The sequence below is a fragment of the Microcaecilia unicolor genome, chromosome 3, assembly GCF_901765095.1.
Source record: "Microcaecilia unicolor chromosome 3, aMicUni1.1, whole genome shotgun sequence".
NCBI lineage: Eukaryota > Metazoa > Chordata > Amphibia > Gymnophiona > Siphonopidae > Microcaecilia > Microcaecilia unicolor.
Genome location: NC_044033.1, coordinates 44055918 through 44074773, shown reverse-complemented (window position 1 = coordinate 44074773; position 18856 = coordinate 44055918). Strand labels below are relative to the sequence as shown.

General features: G+C 40.1%; 1 protein-coding gene across 2 annotated transcripts in view; it reads right to left on the bottom strand.

The window, feature by feature from the left end:
* SPTBN1 (spectrin beta, non-erythrocytic 1) overlaps positions 1 to 18856 on the bottom strand; it is a 547674-nt gene that overhangs the window by 11660 nt on the left and 517158 nt on the right. For both annotated transcript variants that reach the window (XM_030195847.1, XM_030195848.1), the window contains 5 exons: positions 16253 to 16365; positions 16089 to 16155; positions 11275 to 11510; positions 10292 to 10465; positions 7354 to 7396 (listed from right to left, as the gene is read on the bottom strand). In XM_030195847.1, the coding sequence (XP_030051707.1) occupies positions 7354 to 7396; positions 10292 to 10465; positions 11275 to 11510; positions 16089 to 16155; positions 16253 to 16365 (633 nt within the window). The remainder of the gene's footprint in view (positions 1 to 7353; positions 7397 to 10291; positions 10466 to 11274; positions 11511 to 16088; positions 16156 to 16252; positions 16366 to 18856) is intronic.

Below are 18856 nucleotides of genomic sequence, written 5' to 3'. Positions count from 1 at the left end.
GTCCCCCTACATGAGACCCAAATGGAGGTATGGTCTGATCATACTATATGGGTGGCGCACTACAGGGATAAGATCGCTGTCTAAAAAGAGATAATTATAGAAAACCTCCTGTATGTCCACCACCTGAAGGGATACAAAATGGCCATTGGGATCTTGTCTATTACAGTCAGGAGGAGAGCTTTAGAGAAAAGAATACCTACTCTCCCTTTTTCTGAGAAGCGTGTGAGGTGAAATATTGTAATGGGAATAGCTTACTCTGCAGTAATTTAGCATTATGTTTTAACAGATGAGTCTCCTGTAAAAAGCATACAGAGACTGAAAGGCGTGAAAGTTCTTAATACAGACATTGGGGCTCATTTTCAAAGCACTTGGACTTACAAAGTTCCATAGGTTACTACGGAACTTTAGAAGTCTAAGTGCTTTGAAAATACGCCTCACTGTCTTTTAAAAAGGAGAGTTCAGCCTTTTAACATTAATGGACACAAATTTCACCTTCACCATGGGGTATCAGAAATAAGAGAAAGCAGTGTATTAAATGGTAAGCATTGTAGAAGTGGCCTGTCAACCACATCACACCCAGCAGGTCAATGTTTTCAAAATTTGATCCAGAGTTTGCCAACCTAACCCAAATCCCATCTCCTACCCTCTCCAACCCCACTGGTCCTCCCAGTGAAAACCTCTCCCCTTCCCTAGATATCACCCTAAAAGCACCCAACCTCATTCTCCCCCACTTAATAACAATGAGAGGAAGAAAGCCACCCTCCTTCCCCAGGCCCAAGTGATATGATAAGCTACATTGTTTAACAAAAGAAAAAAAAAACTTGAATTCATGCATATACTCAGAAGTATGCATAAACATGACGCAAGTCAGTAGTCAACCCATCTGAAGCTTACAGAGAAACTATAGGACCTTGACGTGATTCAAGAGCTAACAAATATCCATAGGACTTATAAGTCTCAAGGCAGTATCCAGAAAAAAAAGAAGCAAAGACATCAATATAGCTCTAATGCAGTCTTCAATGTGGTGGATCTCAAGGTAGACCAGTTGCGGAGCCCTGTCACTGCAGGCATTGTCCTCTGTCATTAGCAATCTGCTGCCACTTAGGACGCTCCCAGAGCTTAGGAAGCATGCACTGGTTATTCTCTGGCTGTAAGTCTTGAATATCAACTAGAAATAATTTCAGCGCTTCTTCCTTAGATTTAATGCAGAAGAGCTGGCTGTCCTTGGTAAAAGTAAGGGCAAATAGAAAGTGCCATCGATACCCAATTCTCTCTTCTTGTAGTTTAGCAGTGAAGTAGCAGATCTCCCTACGGAAACGCAATGTGGCCACAGCAACATCTTGGTATAGAGAGAGTTCACAGGTATCCCATATTTTATTTTTCGTTCTAGTTGTCTTTAGTACTGCTTCCTTTATCTTAAAATTTTGGAAGCAAGTCACAATATCATGTATTGTGTTGGATTGGGTTTTACCAAGAGATCTATGCATCTGGACAATGTCCACTTGGTCTGGGGTATCATCAATTCCATCCTCTGAAAGCAAGTTGGAGAGTTTTTGTATAACTTGCTCAGTTTGAGTAATCCAGGAACACCTCCAACTTGTATGGTAAATTGGCGGGCTCTATTTTCTAAGTCCTCTAGCTTCAAAGCTAAATCCCTTGTGTCTTTAATCTTGCCAACTTGCTTGTCTGGAGTTAATAAAGGTTCAGACTGTTCCTCCACTTGTTGGTCAGTCTCCTCCATTCTGAGGCCCAGGTCTATGATTTATTTTCTGAGAGCACTAAGAGCTCCCTATAAACAGTTTTGACATTATCTTTAATCTCACACAGCCAGGCATGAATTTCTCCCTCTGGATTGAGGATCGCATTTCTTGCGAATCCCGAAGACTCAGCCTGAATCAATTCTGTTTCCGATGCACGCTGACTGTCCACGGAGCCTGCACTGCACTGGTATAGGAAACCTTAGCCAGGTCTACACCTTTTGCTTTGGAAGACATGGAAGCAGAGTTGGTAAGTCGTCTTAAGGTCTTTCTTGAAAACCTGGTAAGATGAGTCTATCCTCAAGAAAATGTGGCAAACTATTCCTGACAGTAGGACCCACTACACTAAAGATGGAGTGAAGAAGAGATTCCAGGAGTATAAGTCTAAATGAAGATATGGTTAGCAGGTTCTGTTGAGAGGAATGTAGCACTCTTGAGGATGTGCATGGTATAAGGAACCAAGAAAGAGAGGATAGTACCCCTGAGTAATGAATTTTATACACAAGAATTAAAATTTTAAAAGTAATCCAAACAGTGGAATAAAGTGATCCCATTTTTTGCACCCTTAATAAGTTTAACTGCTATGTTTTACATAATTTGAAGGCACCTGAGCTCAATTAGCCAAAAAACTTTAAGAAGTATAATAATCAATGTTACTCATTATTGTGGAATATATCATTCTCAAGTTTCACAGAAAATCAAGATTTGACTGACCTTAACCTATAAAGTTTAAAGAAACACTTTTTTTTTTTTTTTGGGGGGGGGGGGGGGGGGGGGGGGGGAAGACACATGCGACTTGAATGGTATAAAAAAAAACTCCCAATTTTTTTCTGGTTAATTTGGAATTGAAAGCAGTAATTTTGTGAATATTATAGACATCTATTTAGTCAAGATTTAGAAATCATCAGCGTAAGTGAAGGTCAATTCAAGCAACTGAATAAGTTCAAGTGACGAGGACATAAATATGGTAAACAATATAGAAACCAACATACAGACCCAAAGAAACCACTTGTTCTGGCAAAGATTTCCAGAGCTTAACTATATGCCGAGTGAAAAAATATTTTATCCTATTTATTTTAAATGTGCCACTATCCAGCTTATTTTCGAAAGAGAAAAACGCCTATAGTGCGACCTAAATCGGGAGATAGACGTGCGCCCAAATCAGTATAATCGAAAGCCAATTTTGGGCGTTTCCAACTGCACTCCATCGCGGAAACGAATAAACTTGACGGGGGCGTGTCGGAGGCGGAACTGGGGCATGGTTATCAGCCGAGGAGAGATGGGCGTCTTTAGCTGATAATCGAAAAAAAAGGCGTTTTCACCGCGATTTTGGGTCACTTTTTTGGACCCTTTTTTTTCACGAACAAGTCCCAAAAAAGTGCTCCAACTGCCCAGATGACCACTGGAGGGAATCGGGGATGACCTCCCCAGACTCCCCCAGTGGTCACTAACCCCCTCCCACCAAAAAAAACCCACTTTAAAAACTTTTTTTCCAGCCTCTATGCCAGCCTCAAATGCCGTACCCACCTCCATGACAGCAGAATGTGTTCGATCCTCTCACAGCCTTTCCCTGGGTCAGATGTGGCTCTCGGGTGCAGTACAGGGTCACATCAGCTTTGCATTGTGGTGGGTGTAGGGTATTGGGCTCCTTGATTTCATTAGCTTGTGTTACAGTCTCACGATGTTGGTAGTTGGTAGGCTCTTCTCCCATGGTGCTTTTCCCCCTGCCTACTGGGTCAGAGTGTGCCCTGTTGTGTTTCCTGTTGTAGTCCATGCGGTAGTGGCCATTTTTGTAAGCCAGTTTTAGTTCCCTTTCCTCTGTTAGCCACGTTAGAGAACTTAGTTCTTACCTTGAATGTGGCTGAAAGAGGGCATTGTACAGCATTCTGCCAGTTCTGACCTACTGCTCATCTCAGTACCAGGGAGACTCGTTGCCAGTGGGGCACAACCTCTGATCTGCAGTTAACTGTGAGTAAAGGCGGTTATTCCAATAAAGGACGTTTTTGGAGAGATTAGTCTTCAGGTGTCAACTGGTGTGCCAATGTTATATAGCAGCAACCAGTCCTAGAGGCCTGCGTGTATGCAGGTCCCTGGAGCACTTTTAGTGGGTCCCGCAGTGCACTTCAGCCAGGTGGCCCCAGGCCCATTTCCCCCCCCCCCCCCCCCCACACCTGTAACACTTGTGCTGGTAAATGGGAGGCCTCCAAAACCCACTGTACCCACATGTAGGTGCTCCCTTCACCCCTAAGAGCTATGGTAGTGTTGTACATTTGTGGGTAGTGGGTTCTGGGGGAGGGGGGTTTGGGAGCTCAGCACCCATGGTAAGGGAGCTATGCATGTGGGAGCTTTTTCTGAAGTCCACCGCACTGACCTAGGGTGCCCAGTTGGTATCCTGGCATATGAGGGGGGCGAGTGTACTAAGAATCCTGGCCCCTCCCATGACCAAATGGCTCGGATTAGGACGTTTTTGAGCTGGGCATTTTTAGTTTCCATTATCGCTAAAAAAAAAAAAACAAACGCCCAGCTCAAAAACATTCATTTTTTCGAAAATACAGTTCGGCCCGCCCCTTCACGGACCCATTCTCAGAGATAAACGCCCATGGAGATAGGCGTTTCCGTTCGATTATGCCCCTCCACGTAACTTTAAGGAGTGTTCCCTAGTCTTTGTATTATTTGAAAAAGAGTAAACAATCTATTCACATTTCACTCCATTCAGGATTTTAGGACCTCAATCATACCTTCTCTCAGCCATCTCTTCTCCAATAACTCAGATAAGAGTCCTTCCATCTCCTTAATCATTTTGTTTGTCTTTCTCTGTAACTTTTTCAGTTCCACTATATTTCTTTTTGAGATGTGGCAACCAGAATTGGATGAAGGGAAGAAAAAGGGACAAATCTCCACACCTCAAAGCATAGCAAAAAGAAATAGCAGAGATGACCAAAAGACAAGCGTGCAGCCAAAGATGCTCTTGAAGGAATAGTTCTTTATTAGCATCAGCTCACATATGATAAATAAAAGTGCATAAAGATTGTTCGGTGGACTTGATACAGGTCGTATTTCGCCTATACTGCCTGTTTCAGGAGTCCAAAAAACAAATCTGAATAATAAAAAAATGCATCAATAAACAAGCATAAAAATAAGACACATATATGCCTAAGATCCTTTCCTCTTCCTATGTTCTTTTGATATTCACACACTTTACCACTTCATATGTTTGGAGTGCAACACAAGATTACATTCCCTTGCTTTCTCTCATCCCAGAACACTTTTGGTTCCTACCAGTGTTTTTACCTGTTGCCCCTTCTGATTATTATTACACTCTGGTTTCTCGACTTATTTCTTAGCTCATTTCTTCAGTCCATTATTTTATTATTATTATTTCATTATTTTATTATTACATATTATATTCATCTTGGGTTTTTTTTTTTAGGGCACCCATACCTTAACATCTTTTGACCAGAATTGCACACAGTACTGAAGATGCAGACTCACTATAGAGCGATAAAGGCATATTTTCTTTGATTTATTCTCAATTCCTATCCTAATAATTCCCAACATTGTTTGCTTTTTTTTGTCCACTGCTGCACACTGCGCAGAATCATTTTAAAGTATTGTCCACGACTGACCTCTATTTGTTTTCCTCAATGGTGATGCATAATGTGGAACTTAACATCTTGTAGTTATAATTTGGGCTATTTTCCCAATGTGCATCACTTTGCACTTATCCACATTAAATTTCATTTGCTATTTGGATGCCCAGTCTTCCAGCCTCAGAAGGTCCTCTTGCAATTTCATGTAGTCCACATATGATTTCATAGCTTTGAATAGTTTTGTATCATCTGCAAATTTGATCACCTTACTTATCGTTCCCATGTCCAGATCATTTATAAATATGCTAAAAATCACCAGTCCCAGAAGAGTTCTGTAAAGAGATGGAGACATCCTCGGCCAAAATATTCACTGCAGTTAATATAAAAGAAAACTCTGAAATTTTTGTATCGCTGGTATCTGACCCCTGCAAGATTACATTACATGTTCCCAGAGGTTCCTCCAAACTGCTGGAGGAGATGTGGGGAAAAGGGCACCACAGGCCATATATGGTGGTCATATGGGAAGGTCAAAGCCTATTGGAAAGCAATACAAATGAGATTACAGAAACGTATGGAAAAATCTATTTCCTGAGACCATGCTGCCTTTTTAATTGTCACATACGTGACCTCACTCTGGTCCAGCGGGTACTACAGTTTTTGCACTGCTAGGTTGATTGAAGCTTACAAGTCCAGCGTCAAACAGGTTGCTTAAACTAAGATATGTAAGTGAAATTATTATTATTATACCTTTGACCATGTCTCACAATCTTATGCTCAATGCTGAAAGTGAAGGATGAAATAGGAGAATCACAAAATCTACAGCCCAGCTTCCACTTAAGCCCGTTCCCTATACTGCAATCTCACCATTCATTGCCTGCACAGAGCCCACCATAGGCCAAGGCAAGGAGGATGAGAGCTCACAGCTCACTTCAGCAGGTTTTGAAAAAAGAAAATAAAAACCCAAAATGCTACCCACGGCTTTCATATGCAGCTTGTATGCGCGCTTGGTCATTTTTACCAAGGTGGAAATAGCGAGCAGTGCTTTATGGAGCCTTTTATGTATCGATCCATAGGTATGACCGATGGCCTAGACAAATGACCCGCTAACCAACAAGCTCTTGATTTATTTATATTCAGTATCAAACCATTCTCTCCCAGACACCTTGAAATAGCAATCAAACATTCATTCACAGGATCAAGATTTGGTTTACAAGGATCACAGTAACAAACTAACAAAATATCACCAGCATACACGTAAACTTTAAACGGATACGTCTGAATCAACTGAACCAAAGGTGCAATAAATACATTAAACAAAACAAACTATAAAGGCAATCCTTGAGGCACACCACATACAAGGATGACCTACCACCTCTCTCCTGGACAAAATAAGTGCAACTGGTCAAAAAAGATTGGAACCAATCTAGCACTTGACCTCCAAGGCCTAGATCTGCCCTTCTCAATAATAACTGGTGGTCCAATAAATCAAAAGCTGATGTCAGATCTAATGATATAGCCAGTGCTACCATATATACATCTGTCCACTTGTCCCTTAACATTAGAGAGCAAGCGGTTCAAGTATTTCAGTCCCATGACTCAGGTGAAACCCTGACTTATACAGACTAAAAGCTTCTACCTTTTCCAAATAGTCAATTAATTGGGCTAATACTACCTTCTCTACCAATTTTGCTGGACTACAAAGCTAAGGCTCAGCCAAATATTAATTTGCTTGGAAAGCCAGACTCCACTAAAGACTAGCTTGCTTAGGGTTTTCCATTGACCTGAGTATCAAAATACGGGTGACCTGTAGCCTCTTAAAACTGCTGAATCATAGGCATTATATTAGATTTTTGTAAGAAAACATGGTAAGTTACAAAATGAATTAAATCATGATATACTACAGAGCCAATGTCCCTCTCTGCAGCAATCTAGAAAGAAAATGTGACATGAATATGCTTAGACATCCCAAATCTAGTGCAATAGAAAAAGCAAAGTCAGAAACTTACATCATCTTTGGCTTGGAAAAGGTACTCATTACCGTCGCTGAGTCTGCAATCACAAAACAAGGACACCATGCTTAGCCCATTCATGCAGTAATTCAGAAGATCAACATGTCACATTGCAAAGGGGATTTAAACCATTAGGCTGTTCCTCCACTCCTGAGGCCTGATTCCCCTCTCCCCTCCCTAAGCGAGCTGCAGTTTTGAGTTCGTACTTATTCTTATTGATAGGTACAAGAAAACAAATATTTAGTTCTGCTGTCATACAATAATGAATAAGAAAATGAATAGTTTAGGTTTCTATTTCTATGTATGGTTGCAGTTCTGCTATTAATTTGTAAACCGCATTGGACCCTGTTGATATTGATCATTGTGAAGCCATATTCAGAAGTTCTGTGCAATGATAAAATCACTAACTAGCCTCAGCACACAATACAGAGGACTGGAGGTGCACATATATAAAATACAGTTAATGCAGCGTAGGGCAAAATAATCTAGTCTATGTTTTTCTATTGAAAGACTTCACTTGAAAAAGAATAAATATTTATGCCTGGCACAAATGTGTTGAAACTCCTTTGTACCCTATGCTCTAAAAACCTGTGAAACCCCAAAGTAACAAACATTTACAAACCTCTTTTTCCCCCCCATCATTTAAACATTTTGAGTGAATTTGGTGTTACGGCAGGGTGCTACATTAATAACATTGGAAAACAAATTTACCCCTCCCCAGACTCATGTAACTGGCCACAGAACAGATTCCATATAATGAGAACTTTTGGCCACTATCAGCTTAAAACAGAATTGATTAATGAACTGGTGACTGTGAAATGAGAGGATAAGTTGACTATTTAGATCATGCCTTGTCAGTAGTAGCTCGAGGGAGCTACATTCTGCTTTAAGTAGGTATTTTTTTTTTGTAGCCTTTAGGATTCAAAATCTAAATTTATACCCAAGGCAATGAGATATCTAAAAAGTTGAAGGTTAACCATAAGATTACTTCTTTATTGCTTCTCTAAGGCAATAAGAACTTTGTATCAACAGACACAGCTATGTGCAATTACAAACGTTTATTAATATTATTATAACATGCATAAAAATTATCCTATTTCCATACAATTACTCAAACATACTCCACTCTCACCTCAACCTTACATAAATCAAACATCGCATGTAATCAACAAATGCTATAACATTGAAATTAATCAATTCATTATAGACACAACTGCCAGGGAACCACAAAGAAACTTGTGTTCTGTTAAGAGCAATTTGTCCAACAGCTGTCCAGCATGCAAAAATGTGCTCGCTGGAATATATTCAATGTGTCAATGCATTACCGCTTCCTTAAGAGTACAGGAAGCGGTAATGCATTGACACATTGAAAAGCAGTCAGGCAGTTTTGAGAAGTCCCACTATCAGTGTCACAAACTGCCTATACTGTATCCCTCGCACGGGGCTGCATCAATTCACCACCTCACTGGAAAGTATTCTCTAACTGCCAGTACATGTCTCCATTAAGTCGCTATTACATTCATGAAGTCACGTGCTTCTTCAGACTGTCATGATGTTTCTGATATCCCACATATCTCCACTATAACTCTACATGGTGCCGTGTTTCACTCGAACGAGCATCTTCAGGGGTCTTTGCTTGTTCAAAACACAATTATTAAATCAACCGTCACCCACCACATTCATACAGATATTTAAATATCTTAAATATCTAGACCTACATACTCAAAAATGTTGCTGACCTCAACGAGTGTCCTGGAAGCCAAAACAGATTCCCTTTGCATGGGAAGGTGGGGTAAAGGAGAAACCATGGGTACATTCTTGTTATATAAAGATGGCCTGGGGTCATAAGAGTTCAGACAATGGGCCATCAGTGTTCTATTATGGAGGGATAAAGGTAATGGGAATAGGTGGTAGCGGGTTGGTTCAAAAATTGGGATCATCAGTTCATTATGTTTTTCTTGTATTGTAGAGCTTTGTACACTCCGCTATATCATTGTTTACTTGTTACTGTACACTTTGCATTGTATTATTGTTTAGCAGTTTGCTGTACTGCTCTGAAAAACAATGTTAAAACTTAAACCATGTTTGTCAATGTGTTCAATGATTTTATTCTTTATAATAGTTTCCACTATTTTGCCTGGCGCAGACTCCAAGCTTCCCAGTCTTATTTCCTGGATCACCCCTGGATTCACACGTATGTGAAACTTAAATTTCAGTACATCAAAGGCAATTATTTGTAGTGTGTGTGAGAGAATATGTTTGTAGGTATGTACCTCTGCTGTGTGCACTTTGCCTGTGTTATATCTGAGGGGGGTACCTGGAATTTGTGAGGATCAGGCAGCTTGTGAATTGAAGGTGTGATTGAGAGAACTAGATTTTATAGGTAGGGCAGTTAAAGAAGTGATATGACAGTTGTAGGGGGATATTTTTCATGGGGAAGGGTTTTTTTTTGGAGGTGTGTCAGTTTGAAGAGGTAAGGCAGTTGCAGGGGATAGTTTTTAGGGGTGTGAAAGTTTGCATGGTGGTGAGGCAGTTGTTGGGGATATTATTAGGGGGCTGGGAGAGTGGAGAACAGGGAAAGGCAGTGTGAAAGGTGGAAATCTCTAACTGCTATATTTCACAGTTTGGAAGTTTCTGTGCTACAGAAGCTAAAATGCACTGGACAATTTTTTTTTGGGTAGGGGTGGAAACTTATTTCTCTGGAACCCCAAGTCTAATTTGGCCTATTTTCAATTCATTATGTCTTTTTACCGTTTTTTCCCATATGCCAAGTGTCATTTTGTTACATTTTTGCTGTTATTTTGCCCCCCCCCCCCCCCCCCCCAGACAGACATTCTTGACTCCTTTTGTATAATTCTTTCTAACTTCCACTGGATTGGATAGAAGAAATCAGTCACAAACCAAAAGAAACAAGTTCAGAATGTGCAAGTCTTACTTGAGTTTGAAGACATGCTTCTTCTTCTTGTAGTCGACTGCAACTTCACAAACTGCCTCTTTCAGCCCAACAGGGATTTCATTGTGATATGGAATACCAGAGGCAGCACTCTTGGCATCTTTGTAGAAGCCCATCTCCTGGGTATTTATCACACAGTACACATTATGCCAGGACCTTTGAAATACACAGTAAAGCACTTTTCAGAGAAATTATGGACTTTTTTTATTCTTATTTCAACCAGTAAAAAGGATTTCCCTAACCACTGCTCGACAGTCAGAGACTGCTGCCGAACTGATCTACCCAGCTGTGACTGATGGGCCAACGTAATAAGCTGTGCTTTAGAACCATACAGTGAAGCTGAGCACACTATTTTCTAATGCTCACATTAAAATATATATATATATATTTTTTTTTTAAGCCTGATGCTGTAAACTAATTGTATGAATGTATGTAAACAAGAGAGCAAGCTAGTCATCACTGAAACATGCAGCAGAATCAACATTTTCTGCAGAGATTGTAACTGCACCTGGATGAATTGCATGCACATATATTATATGCATTGGATTTGTGTGTCTGGATGCCAAATATATTATTGGTATGGTATCAAATTCTGCAGTCGTGCACATTGCTCATTATTTCACAGTTATAGCACTTCTCTTTTAGCTTTGCATTTGGAGTGAGGTTGCTTCACTTTCTTATCCCTCTGTAGTTTTTTTTGGTCCACCTATTCCCTTCAATATGAAAAAAGTGGTAGGTAGTTCATGCTTTACTTTTTGTTGTGACTCACTAACACTAGCCACAGAAAATCATGTTAACCTTTTTAATCCACACTAAACCCCAGCATTAGAAAATCAAAACTACCACTGCAAACAATGTCCTCAATGTGTATGTAAAAGAAGTAAGTAAAAAAAAAAAAAAAAAAAGTTCCATGTCCTCCTAATTGTATGTATGGCTAAATCTGCCTTGAGAACAAAGTGCTCTACCTGCTTGAGGCTTTCTTGTTGTGTGCCTCCCACTCATGTTTACGGTGCAGGGTGCCTTCCATCTGAGCTGTTGAGTCCTGAGTCTTAGCAGGGAGAGTGGCAGCAGTTTGGGCTTGAAGAGCTGCTTTGGACTTGCGATCTGAGGTTGGTGAAGGGATGGGACTAGACTCTTTTGAGCTTGATCTCTGCTCTGCAGCTCCATTGACCATTTCATTTGTTTCAATGTTATCTGCCACCTAGGACCAACAGAAGGAAATGCTTCAATAAAACATGTAAATATCATATGCTCTGTACTAACTGAAACATGGCTGTGTATGATGTATACAGGGTGGAATGGAAGTACAGTAAAACCAAACCTACACCAATATATACTGAATAGAACGAATAAGGAAATTAGATGGCATGGATGGATTAGTACCCATTGTACAGGGAAGGAAATGACATCAGTGTGCTTTACTGTACTTCATTGTCTATTGCTAATTCAAGAGAATGCGTCTTATTACTGACTCTTACAGAAGGCTTGCCAAATGATAACAGTGTCCACACTTTAATGAAACACTGTATGTTATACACCAGCCATTTTACAGAAAAACCATGTGACCATTCTAAAGAAAATATATTTTTCTTTGAGGTGAACACAAATCAAAACCCAATACTGAAGCTGTACATGATCATTAACAGAAAGGTTAACTTGAAATATATAATTTTTTTCTGTGCTTAACTGGTTTCTGTCAATGCTCATTTGGTTCCATAATATTAAAATAAAAAAAATCAAAAGACATGCAAGAAATTAGAAGGATTACGCCATGCATTTCACTTCCACCAACCCAGTTAGATTTTGGATTGTAAAGAAAGGCAGGGAAACAAGGAAAGTCAAACAAGAATTTACCAAAGTCCATTGGAGACTTTTTATTATGATTATTATTATTAATAAACTGGATCCAATTTATGTTAAAGGAACTGGAAAACACCATCACAGTCACTCAACACCACACAGCTATTTACCCCCAAGACAAAGAAAGAACCAAGGTCTCGCCCATCGCTTGCTTTGTGGATCGTGTAGCTTGCAGCACTGAGCTCGGGAGAGGCAGGGGGCCGTCGAGCCTCCAACAGCTCTCACTGGTCAACCCGGTGATGTCTTCAGGAGCCATTCATCCAACATTCATTTTAATTGGAATCCAAATGGCTTTAGGCTTTGAAATACAGCTTAGTCCCAGTTAATATTTTTTTCCATTCAGGGTCACCTTGAGAAGCCCATAGATTATACAACTGGTGTGTGTGGGATTAGAAAGTTACTAAAGTTTAGAGCTGCTAGTGTTCTAGTAGATTATATTCTGTGCTTTAAAAAAAATGCAGACAAGCAAGCACAGTAATAGCAAAGAACTTCCAAAATAACTGCGGAGTAAGTGGCTAGCTCAAAAGGCAGAAACATGGGCTTAAATTGATCTGCAAATGTGTCCTTCCTGTCAACAGGCTTTTGGACCTGCCAAACCTAAACCTCATTTCTCTGGTCTTGGCTTGACTCTACGAACACACAAAATAACCTAAATATGGGAAGGGCAAGTCAGTTGCCTTTAAAATCAATTAATCTCTCAGCAGACAGACATTAGATTGGCAAAATCAAGACAGACACAAAAATGTTAAGACAAATTCAGCACCTGTAGCCGTCTCAAACCAGAAATACAAAATCACGATTCACTATGCATGGCAATAATTCCATTCCAAAACAGCATGTGTACTTTCTATTTTATGTATTTTTAATGTACCGTAACTGGCAAAAAATCAATGTCGATTTTGGGACAATGGTTTTGGCATTTACTGGCTAGAGCATACAGTACAAGAGTTGAATGTTACATAATCTTAAAATATGACCTTTTAATAAAGTGCTGTTTGTTCAAAGACAGACCAAAGAGCCTTGATACAAGCTTACTGCACAAATGAAAATTGCCATGGGCAATTGATTGGGGTTTGCTAAGAAAGATGGTCTCATCTTCACTTACCCTATCTATAAAACTAAAGATTCTTCCCTATAACAAAATTAAGACATCCAATTAAATGGCAGCATTAAATCATGCAATTTTCTCTGCTTCTAACCTACCACCATTTCTGATAATGACCTGCAGGTGCTATGATGAAGCAAGCTGACTGGCAGCTCTAGCATGAAGATGATACATGATATGAGAAATGTTGCAACAGCAGTCTATTCATGAGACACTGCTGCATTCTTTTGCCTTGTGTTACATAACATGTTAAGCCCCACTGTCCACTGGGGCACTTGCTGACAGCAAATACCGTTCCGATACCACTAGATAGACTTAACATCTATTAAACTTCACTAAACACCTGCCATAAAAACTTATTCACTTCAAAACATGGTGTCATTTTTAGTTGGAAACGGTCACTTGCTTGGCTTTGAGTGGAAGAGTAGCTTATAGTGGTTAGTGCAGCGGACTTTGATCCTGGGGAGCTGGGTTTGATTCCCACTACAGCTCCTTGCGACTCTGGGCAAGTCACTTAACCCTCCGTTGCCCCAGGTTCAAATAAGTACCTGTATATACTATGTAAACTACTTTGAACGTAGTTGCAAAAACCACAGAAAGGTGGTATATCAAGTCCCATCCGCTTTCTCTTGTATAGAGATGCACAATTCTATCCTTTGGCTGAAAGCTCTGTTATGCAGTACGAGTGCATGATGTTTTAATTAACATTAAGAGGGGCAGGGCAGTGAAGAAACATGATAAACAATAGCCAGGCTATCTCCATGGGTGAATTTAAGGGGGGCAGGAAAAAAAGGCCCTCAGTACTGCAGTTTCTATGTAATTTTTGGTTTGAAATATCAACTACCAGCTAAGTTCACAGCCTTTGAGAAGACTCCTCCTCACTGTAGAGATCAGACACAGAAGGCACACATGCAACTTGCAGTTTTGCGAGATAACAGAAAACCCATTTAGTAATGACCAGTAGAGACGTTTGCAGAAAAAACTGTTATGCCTTTCATTAATTGTTGGCAATGGGATGAGAACACAAATGAGGTGAACAAATATAAACACAAACTGAAAGACAATGTGGCACAAAAACTGAAAAATAAAAAAGCTAGAAGCCAGATAAACTTTAATGAGAACATGCTTAAATAAAACTGAACTAGTACAAAAAGTTCTAACAAATTCACTTTTTCTTTTACATTTTTTCCACAAAGTTAGTACGTAAGTGCATTAGTATCTATCGAGGCACTAAAATCCAGGCTGTGATCATGCAGTGTGTGTCAGTGGTGGAATAACTAGAAGAGCCCCCAGTCATTGTCAAATTGCAAATAACATCATTAAACCCAGTTCAGCAATGTGAATCTCTGCACTACAACTCAGATCATCAAAGAAAGGCATGCCTTCTTCAAACACCAAGAAAAATGCAGCTTATTAACTATTTTGATAAGTAATTTGAGAGATATGATTTTAGAAATGGTGAAGACATACAGTAAAAGGAATGTCCTTAGTGAAGGGCATTATAACCATTAATTGTCTCGCTGTTGGAAGGAATGAAACAAAAAAAGGGGATAAAAGCATGGAATTTGCAGTTGTAACTCAGATGACACAAATTATTGCATATGACAAAGCAGATTGAAATGATTTGTGGGTGCAACCAGGGGATGGTCTTTGAACATTTAATCTTGTTAGAGAAGACAGATAAACAGCTTTGCTTTATATCAGATATAAAACTGAATTTAGTAGACACACAAAACTGGCATATGAACATTTAAAAAAAGAGAGAGAGAATTTTATGCATTGTTACCCTGAGAAAAGAAAAAGAAATTATGAATGGTAGGGAAAAAGTGAGTGGAGGAAAGAAATAATGCAGAGTTATGGAAAAACATCCTATCTTGCTGGTGATGGCTTCTACATACAATTATTTACATTATTTAGAAATTCTTCCCACAACCTTTCTATCATCATCAAGCGTGAAGCTCTCACATCAAGTCAGAATGTGAGACAGAACAAAACAATTTCAACATCTGAGGAATTAGAAGTCCTAAGTGAAATCACATGACAAGATATTAACCCTTTAATTGCACTTAATTTACCCTTTAATTATAACATGCAAACAAGGTACAAGGTGATACAAACACAAACTGAAAATGTAAATTGGAAAGAATGCTCAAATATGAGAAAATGCTAAATGTTACCAAATTTCCTTCTGAAGCCATAGCAAATTATTGCATGGATTATAATACAATGCTGTAGCAGCAATAGTTGGATAATTCCTCCTTCCTTAACAAAAAAGGAAAAAAATACAGACCAGAACAAAAACAAAATAAAACACAAGTGAAACATTCTCTAAATGCAGGGGTTCTCAATTCAATTCTCAGATTTTCAGGATATCCACAATGAATATGCATGAGATAGGTCTGCATAAAATGGAGGTAAGTGTAGGTGAATTTCTCTCACGTATATTCGCTGTGGGTATCCTGAAAATCTGACTGGCTGGGTGCCTAAATACTGAACTGCTGAATGTGATCCTGCTGCCCACTTTTTGGGTATTTCTGACATCAGTTACTTTCGCAAATTGTGATAATTGTTTATTTCAACAGAGCCTGTGGAGTGCCCTCAGGAACAGGTTCAAATCAAGGTGGCCCAGACCTAATCTATTAATCATAGCGGTGCAAAAAAAAAAACAAAAAAAAAAACAATGGGTAAGAGAGGCAGCAGTTAGCCAGTGGAATACTACTGAGAATAGCACTGTGAGGGTCACAGTCCAGAACGGGGCCGCTCGCTCCCTGTCCATCTGCTGTAGTTTTGGTAGGTTTGGGAGCGGTAACTAACCCGTGGAGATTCCTGGTCTGAAGGAAGCCCATTCTGTGAAATCTGCTCTCCTTCCTTTGTTCCATCCCTATCAGAACAAACACAAAAAGTATGAAACCTGTGTTAGCATGGAATATGCATCTCTCATTAAATTCAAGGCTGGTGATGCACGAATGTGTGCTTACCACTGCTGTGGTGATTCTGTCTCCTCTGACATCTTTGGGCTAAGTTCAGGAGAGGGAGGCTGGCGCTTCCTTTCTTCTTCCTCCTGCTGTCTGCGTACTTCCAGCAATTCCAACTATGTACCAGAAGAAGAGTTTTATGTCAGCAAGTAAAACGAAATGTCATCATGGTTTACATCATGAGATATCTCAGATACTTGTTACTATGTTACTTTCAGAAACTTACCATTCCTTATAACCAGGGAAAGTTTAAGCGTACTGGGAACCCTAGGTAAACATCATGAACCCTCAAGTTTTACAACCTCCCACACTCAACTTTGAAAACCCTATTCTAGCTCCCCAAGACATCATAATAGTGGGCAATTTCTGAAAGTTATTTACCAAAGTAAATACCTATATAAAAATTGCCTATATTTCAGGCAGAAAAAAGTATGTATGGATAGTTCTTTGAATTTGTGTGACTGCCAGGATCTATTATTTTTACTTTGTCTGTAGCTGCTCTTTGCAGCCCCCTCCCAAAGAAGTTGATGCCCTAGGCAATTGTCTGGTCTTGCCTAATGCTTGGGTCAGCTATGTTCATGACAATATCTTAAAATATTGATTAACATAACAAATTAAGTATGAATAATAGGGGCCACAGTTGTGGAACTTAATGGAACAAATTTATACCATCAAGATTTATCCACCAACCTCTTAATCGGTCCCTCTAATAAATCAATTTTACTCTTATACATAGAATTCTCATTCATATAAAATTTTCACAACAGTCTAAGTTGGAGAAACAGAGCAATAGTGTCGGAAGGATGCATCTGGATATTTACATGAGGGTTTCCTTGATAAAGCATTGAGCGAAACATGATTTATATCAGAGTATTATTCCTCCAAGCCAACAATTTTCAGATAATTGACTAAATATTTCTAAAATTTTATATTTTCTCTTATTCTCTGCACTTATTCAGACTGCTAAAACCTGTTGTTTCTCTCTCTATATCACCAAAATTCGCCCTTTCCTTTCTGAGCATACTACCAGAACCCTTACCCACACTTATCACCTCTTGCTTAGACTATTGCACCTTGCTTCTCACAGGTCTCCCACTTAGCTATCTCTCTCCCCTCTTCAATCTGTTCAAAATTCTGCTGCATGATTTATATTCCACCAGTGTCGTTATGCTCATATTAGCTCTCTCCTCAAGTCACTTCACTGGCTCCCTATCCGTTTCTGCATACAGTTCAAATTCCACTTGTTGACTTATAAGTGAATTCACTCTGCAGCTCCTCAGAACCTCTCCACTCTCATCTCTCCCTACACTCCTCCCCGGGAACTCTGTTCACTGGGTAAATCTCTCTTATCTACACCCTTCTTCTCCACCGTTAACTTCAGACTCCGTTCCTTTCATCATGTTGCACCATATGCTTGGAATAGACTTCCTGAGCCGGTACGTCAAGCTCCGTCTCTGGCCGTCTTCAAATCTAGGCTAAAAGCCCACCTTTCTGATGCTGCTTTTAACTCCTAACCCTTACTCACATGTTCAGTACCCTTATTTTATCATTGCCACCTTAGTAATTCCCTTATCTCTTATTTGTCCTGTTTGTCTGTCCTAATTAGATTGTAAGCTCTATCAATCAGGGACTGTCTCTTCATGTTCAAGTGTACAGAGCTGTGTACATCTAGTAGAGCAATAGAAATGATAAGTAGTAGCAGGGGCGTATCTGGAATCCGGCGGTAGGGGAGGCCAGAGCCAGAGAGGGGGGGCACATTTTTGCCTCCCTTTCACCCCCCCCCCCCGCCGCCTCTCTCCACCCCCCTCCCCTCTGTCAACCCTCCCCCGCTGCTTACTTTTGCTGGCGGGGGGCCCCAAGCCCCGCCAGCCGAGGTCCAACCCGAAGTCTTCACATTTCGTCTTCCTCCGTGGCCATGCTGCAAGGAAGTAACGCTGCAGTGCTGATTAGTTGAATCCAGTTCGGAGTCTGACGTCGCAGCACGTTGTACGCGCCACAACATGCTGCGACGTCAGACTCCGAACTGGATTCAACGAATCAGCACTGCAGCGTTACTTCCTTGCAGCATGGCCACGGAGGAAGACGAAATGTGAAGACTTCGGGTCGGACCTCGGCTGGCGGGGGTTGGGGCCCCCCGCCAGCAAAAGTAAGCAGCGGGGGAGGGTTGACGGCGGGGAGGGGGGCCAGGGCGAAATCTGCGGGGGCCCAGGCCCCTGTGGCCCCACGCAGATACGCCCCTGAGTAGTAGTAGTAGTATATGAATGAGAAGTCTATGTATAAGAGTAAAAAACTGTTGACAGACAGAACAAAGGTTTATTTATAAGTTTAACAAAGTTACACACTATGGTTTGAATCAAGAACTTGATTTCTCTGTGTTCCTGTGATGGTTTTAGTCTACGTTTGCTATTATTTTTGTGACAGCTTCTGGATTCTGTATTTTTGAAAAACTAAGGAGATATTTTTAAGCTGTATTCCTTGTGGTTCTTACATTTTTTTTTACATTATTCTACATCAAAATTGCTTTGTTTTTACACTGGTTGATCTTTTTATCAAGTTGCTTACCTGCATTTTTATTGCAATTTTTTTTTGTTTATATTTTCATTTTTT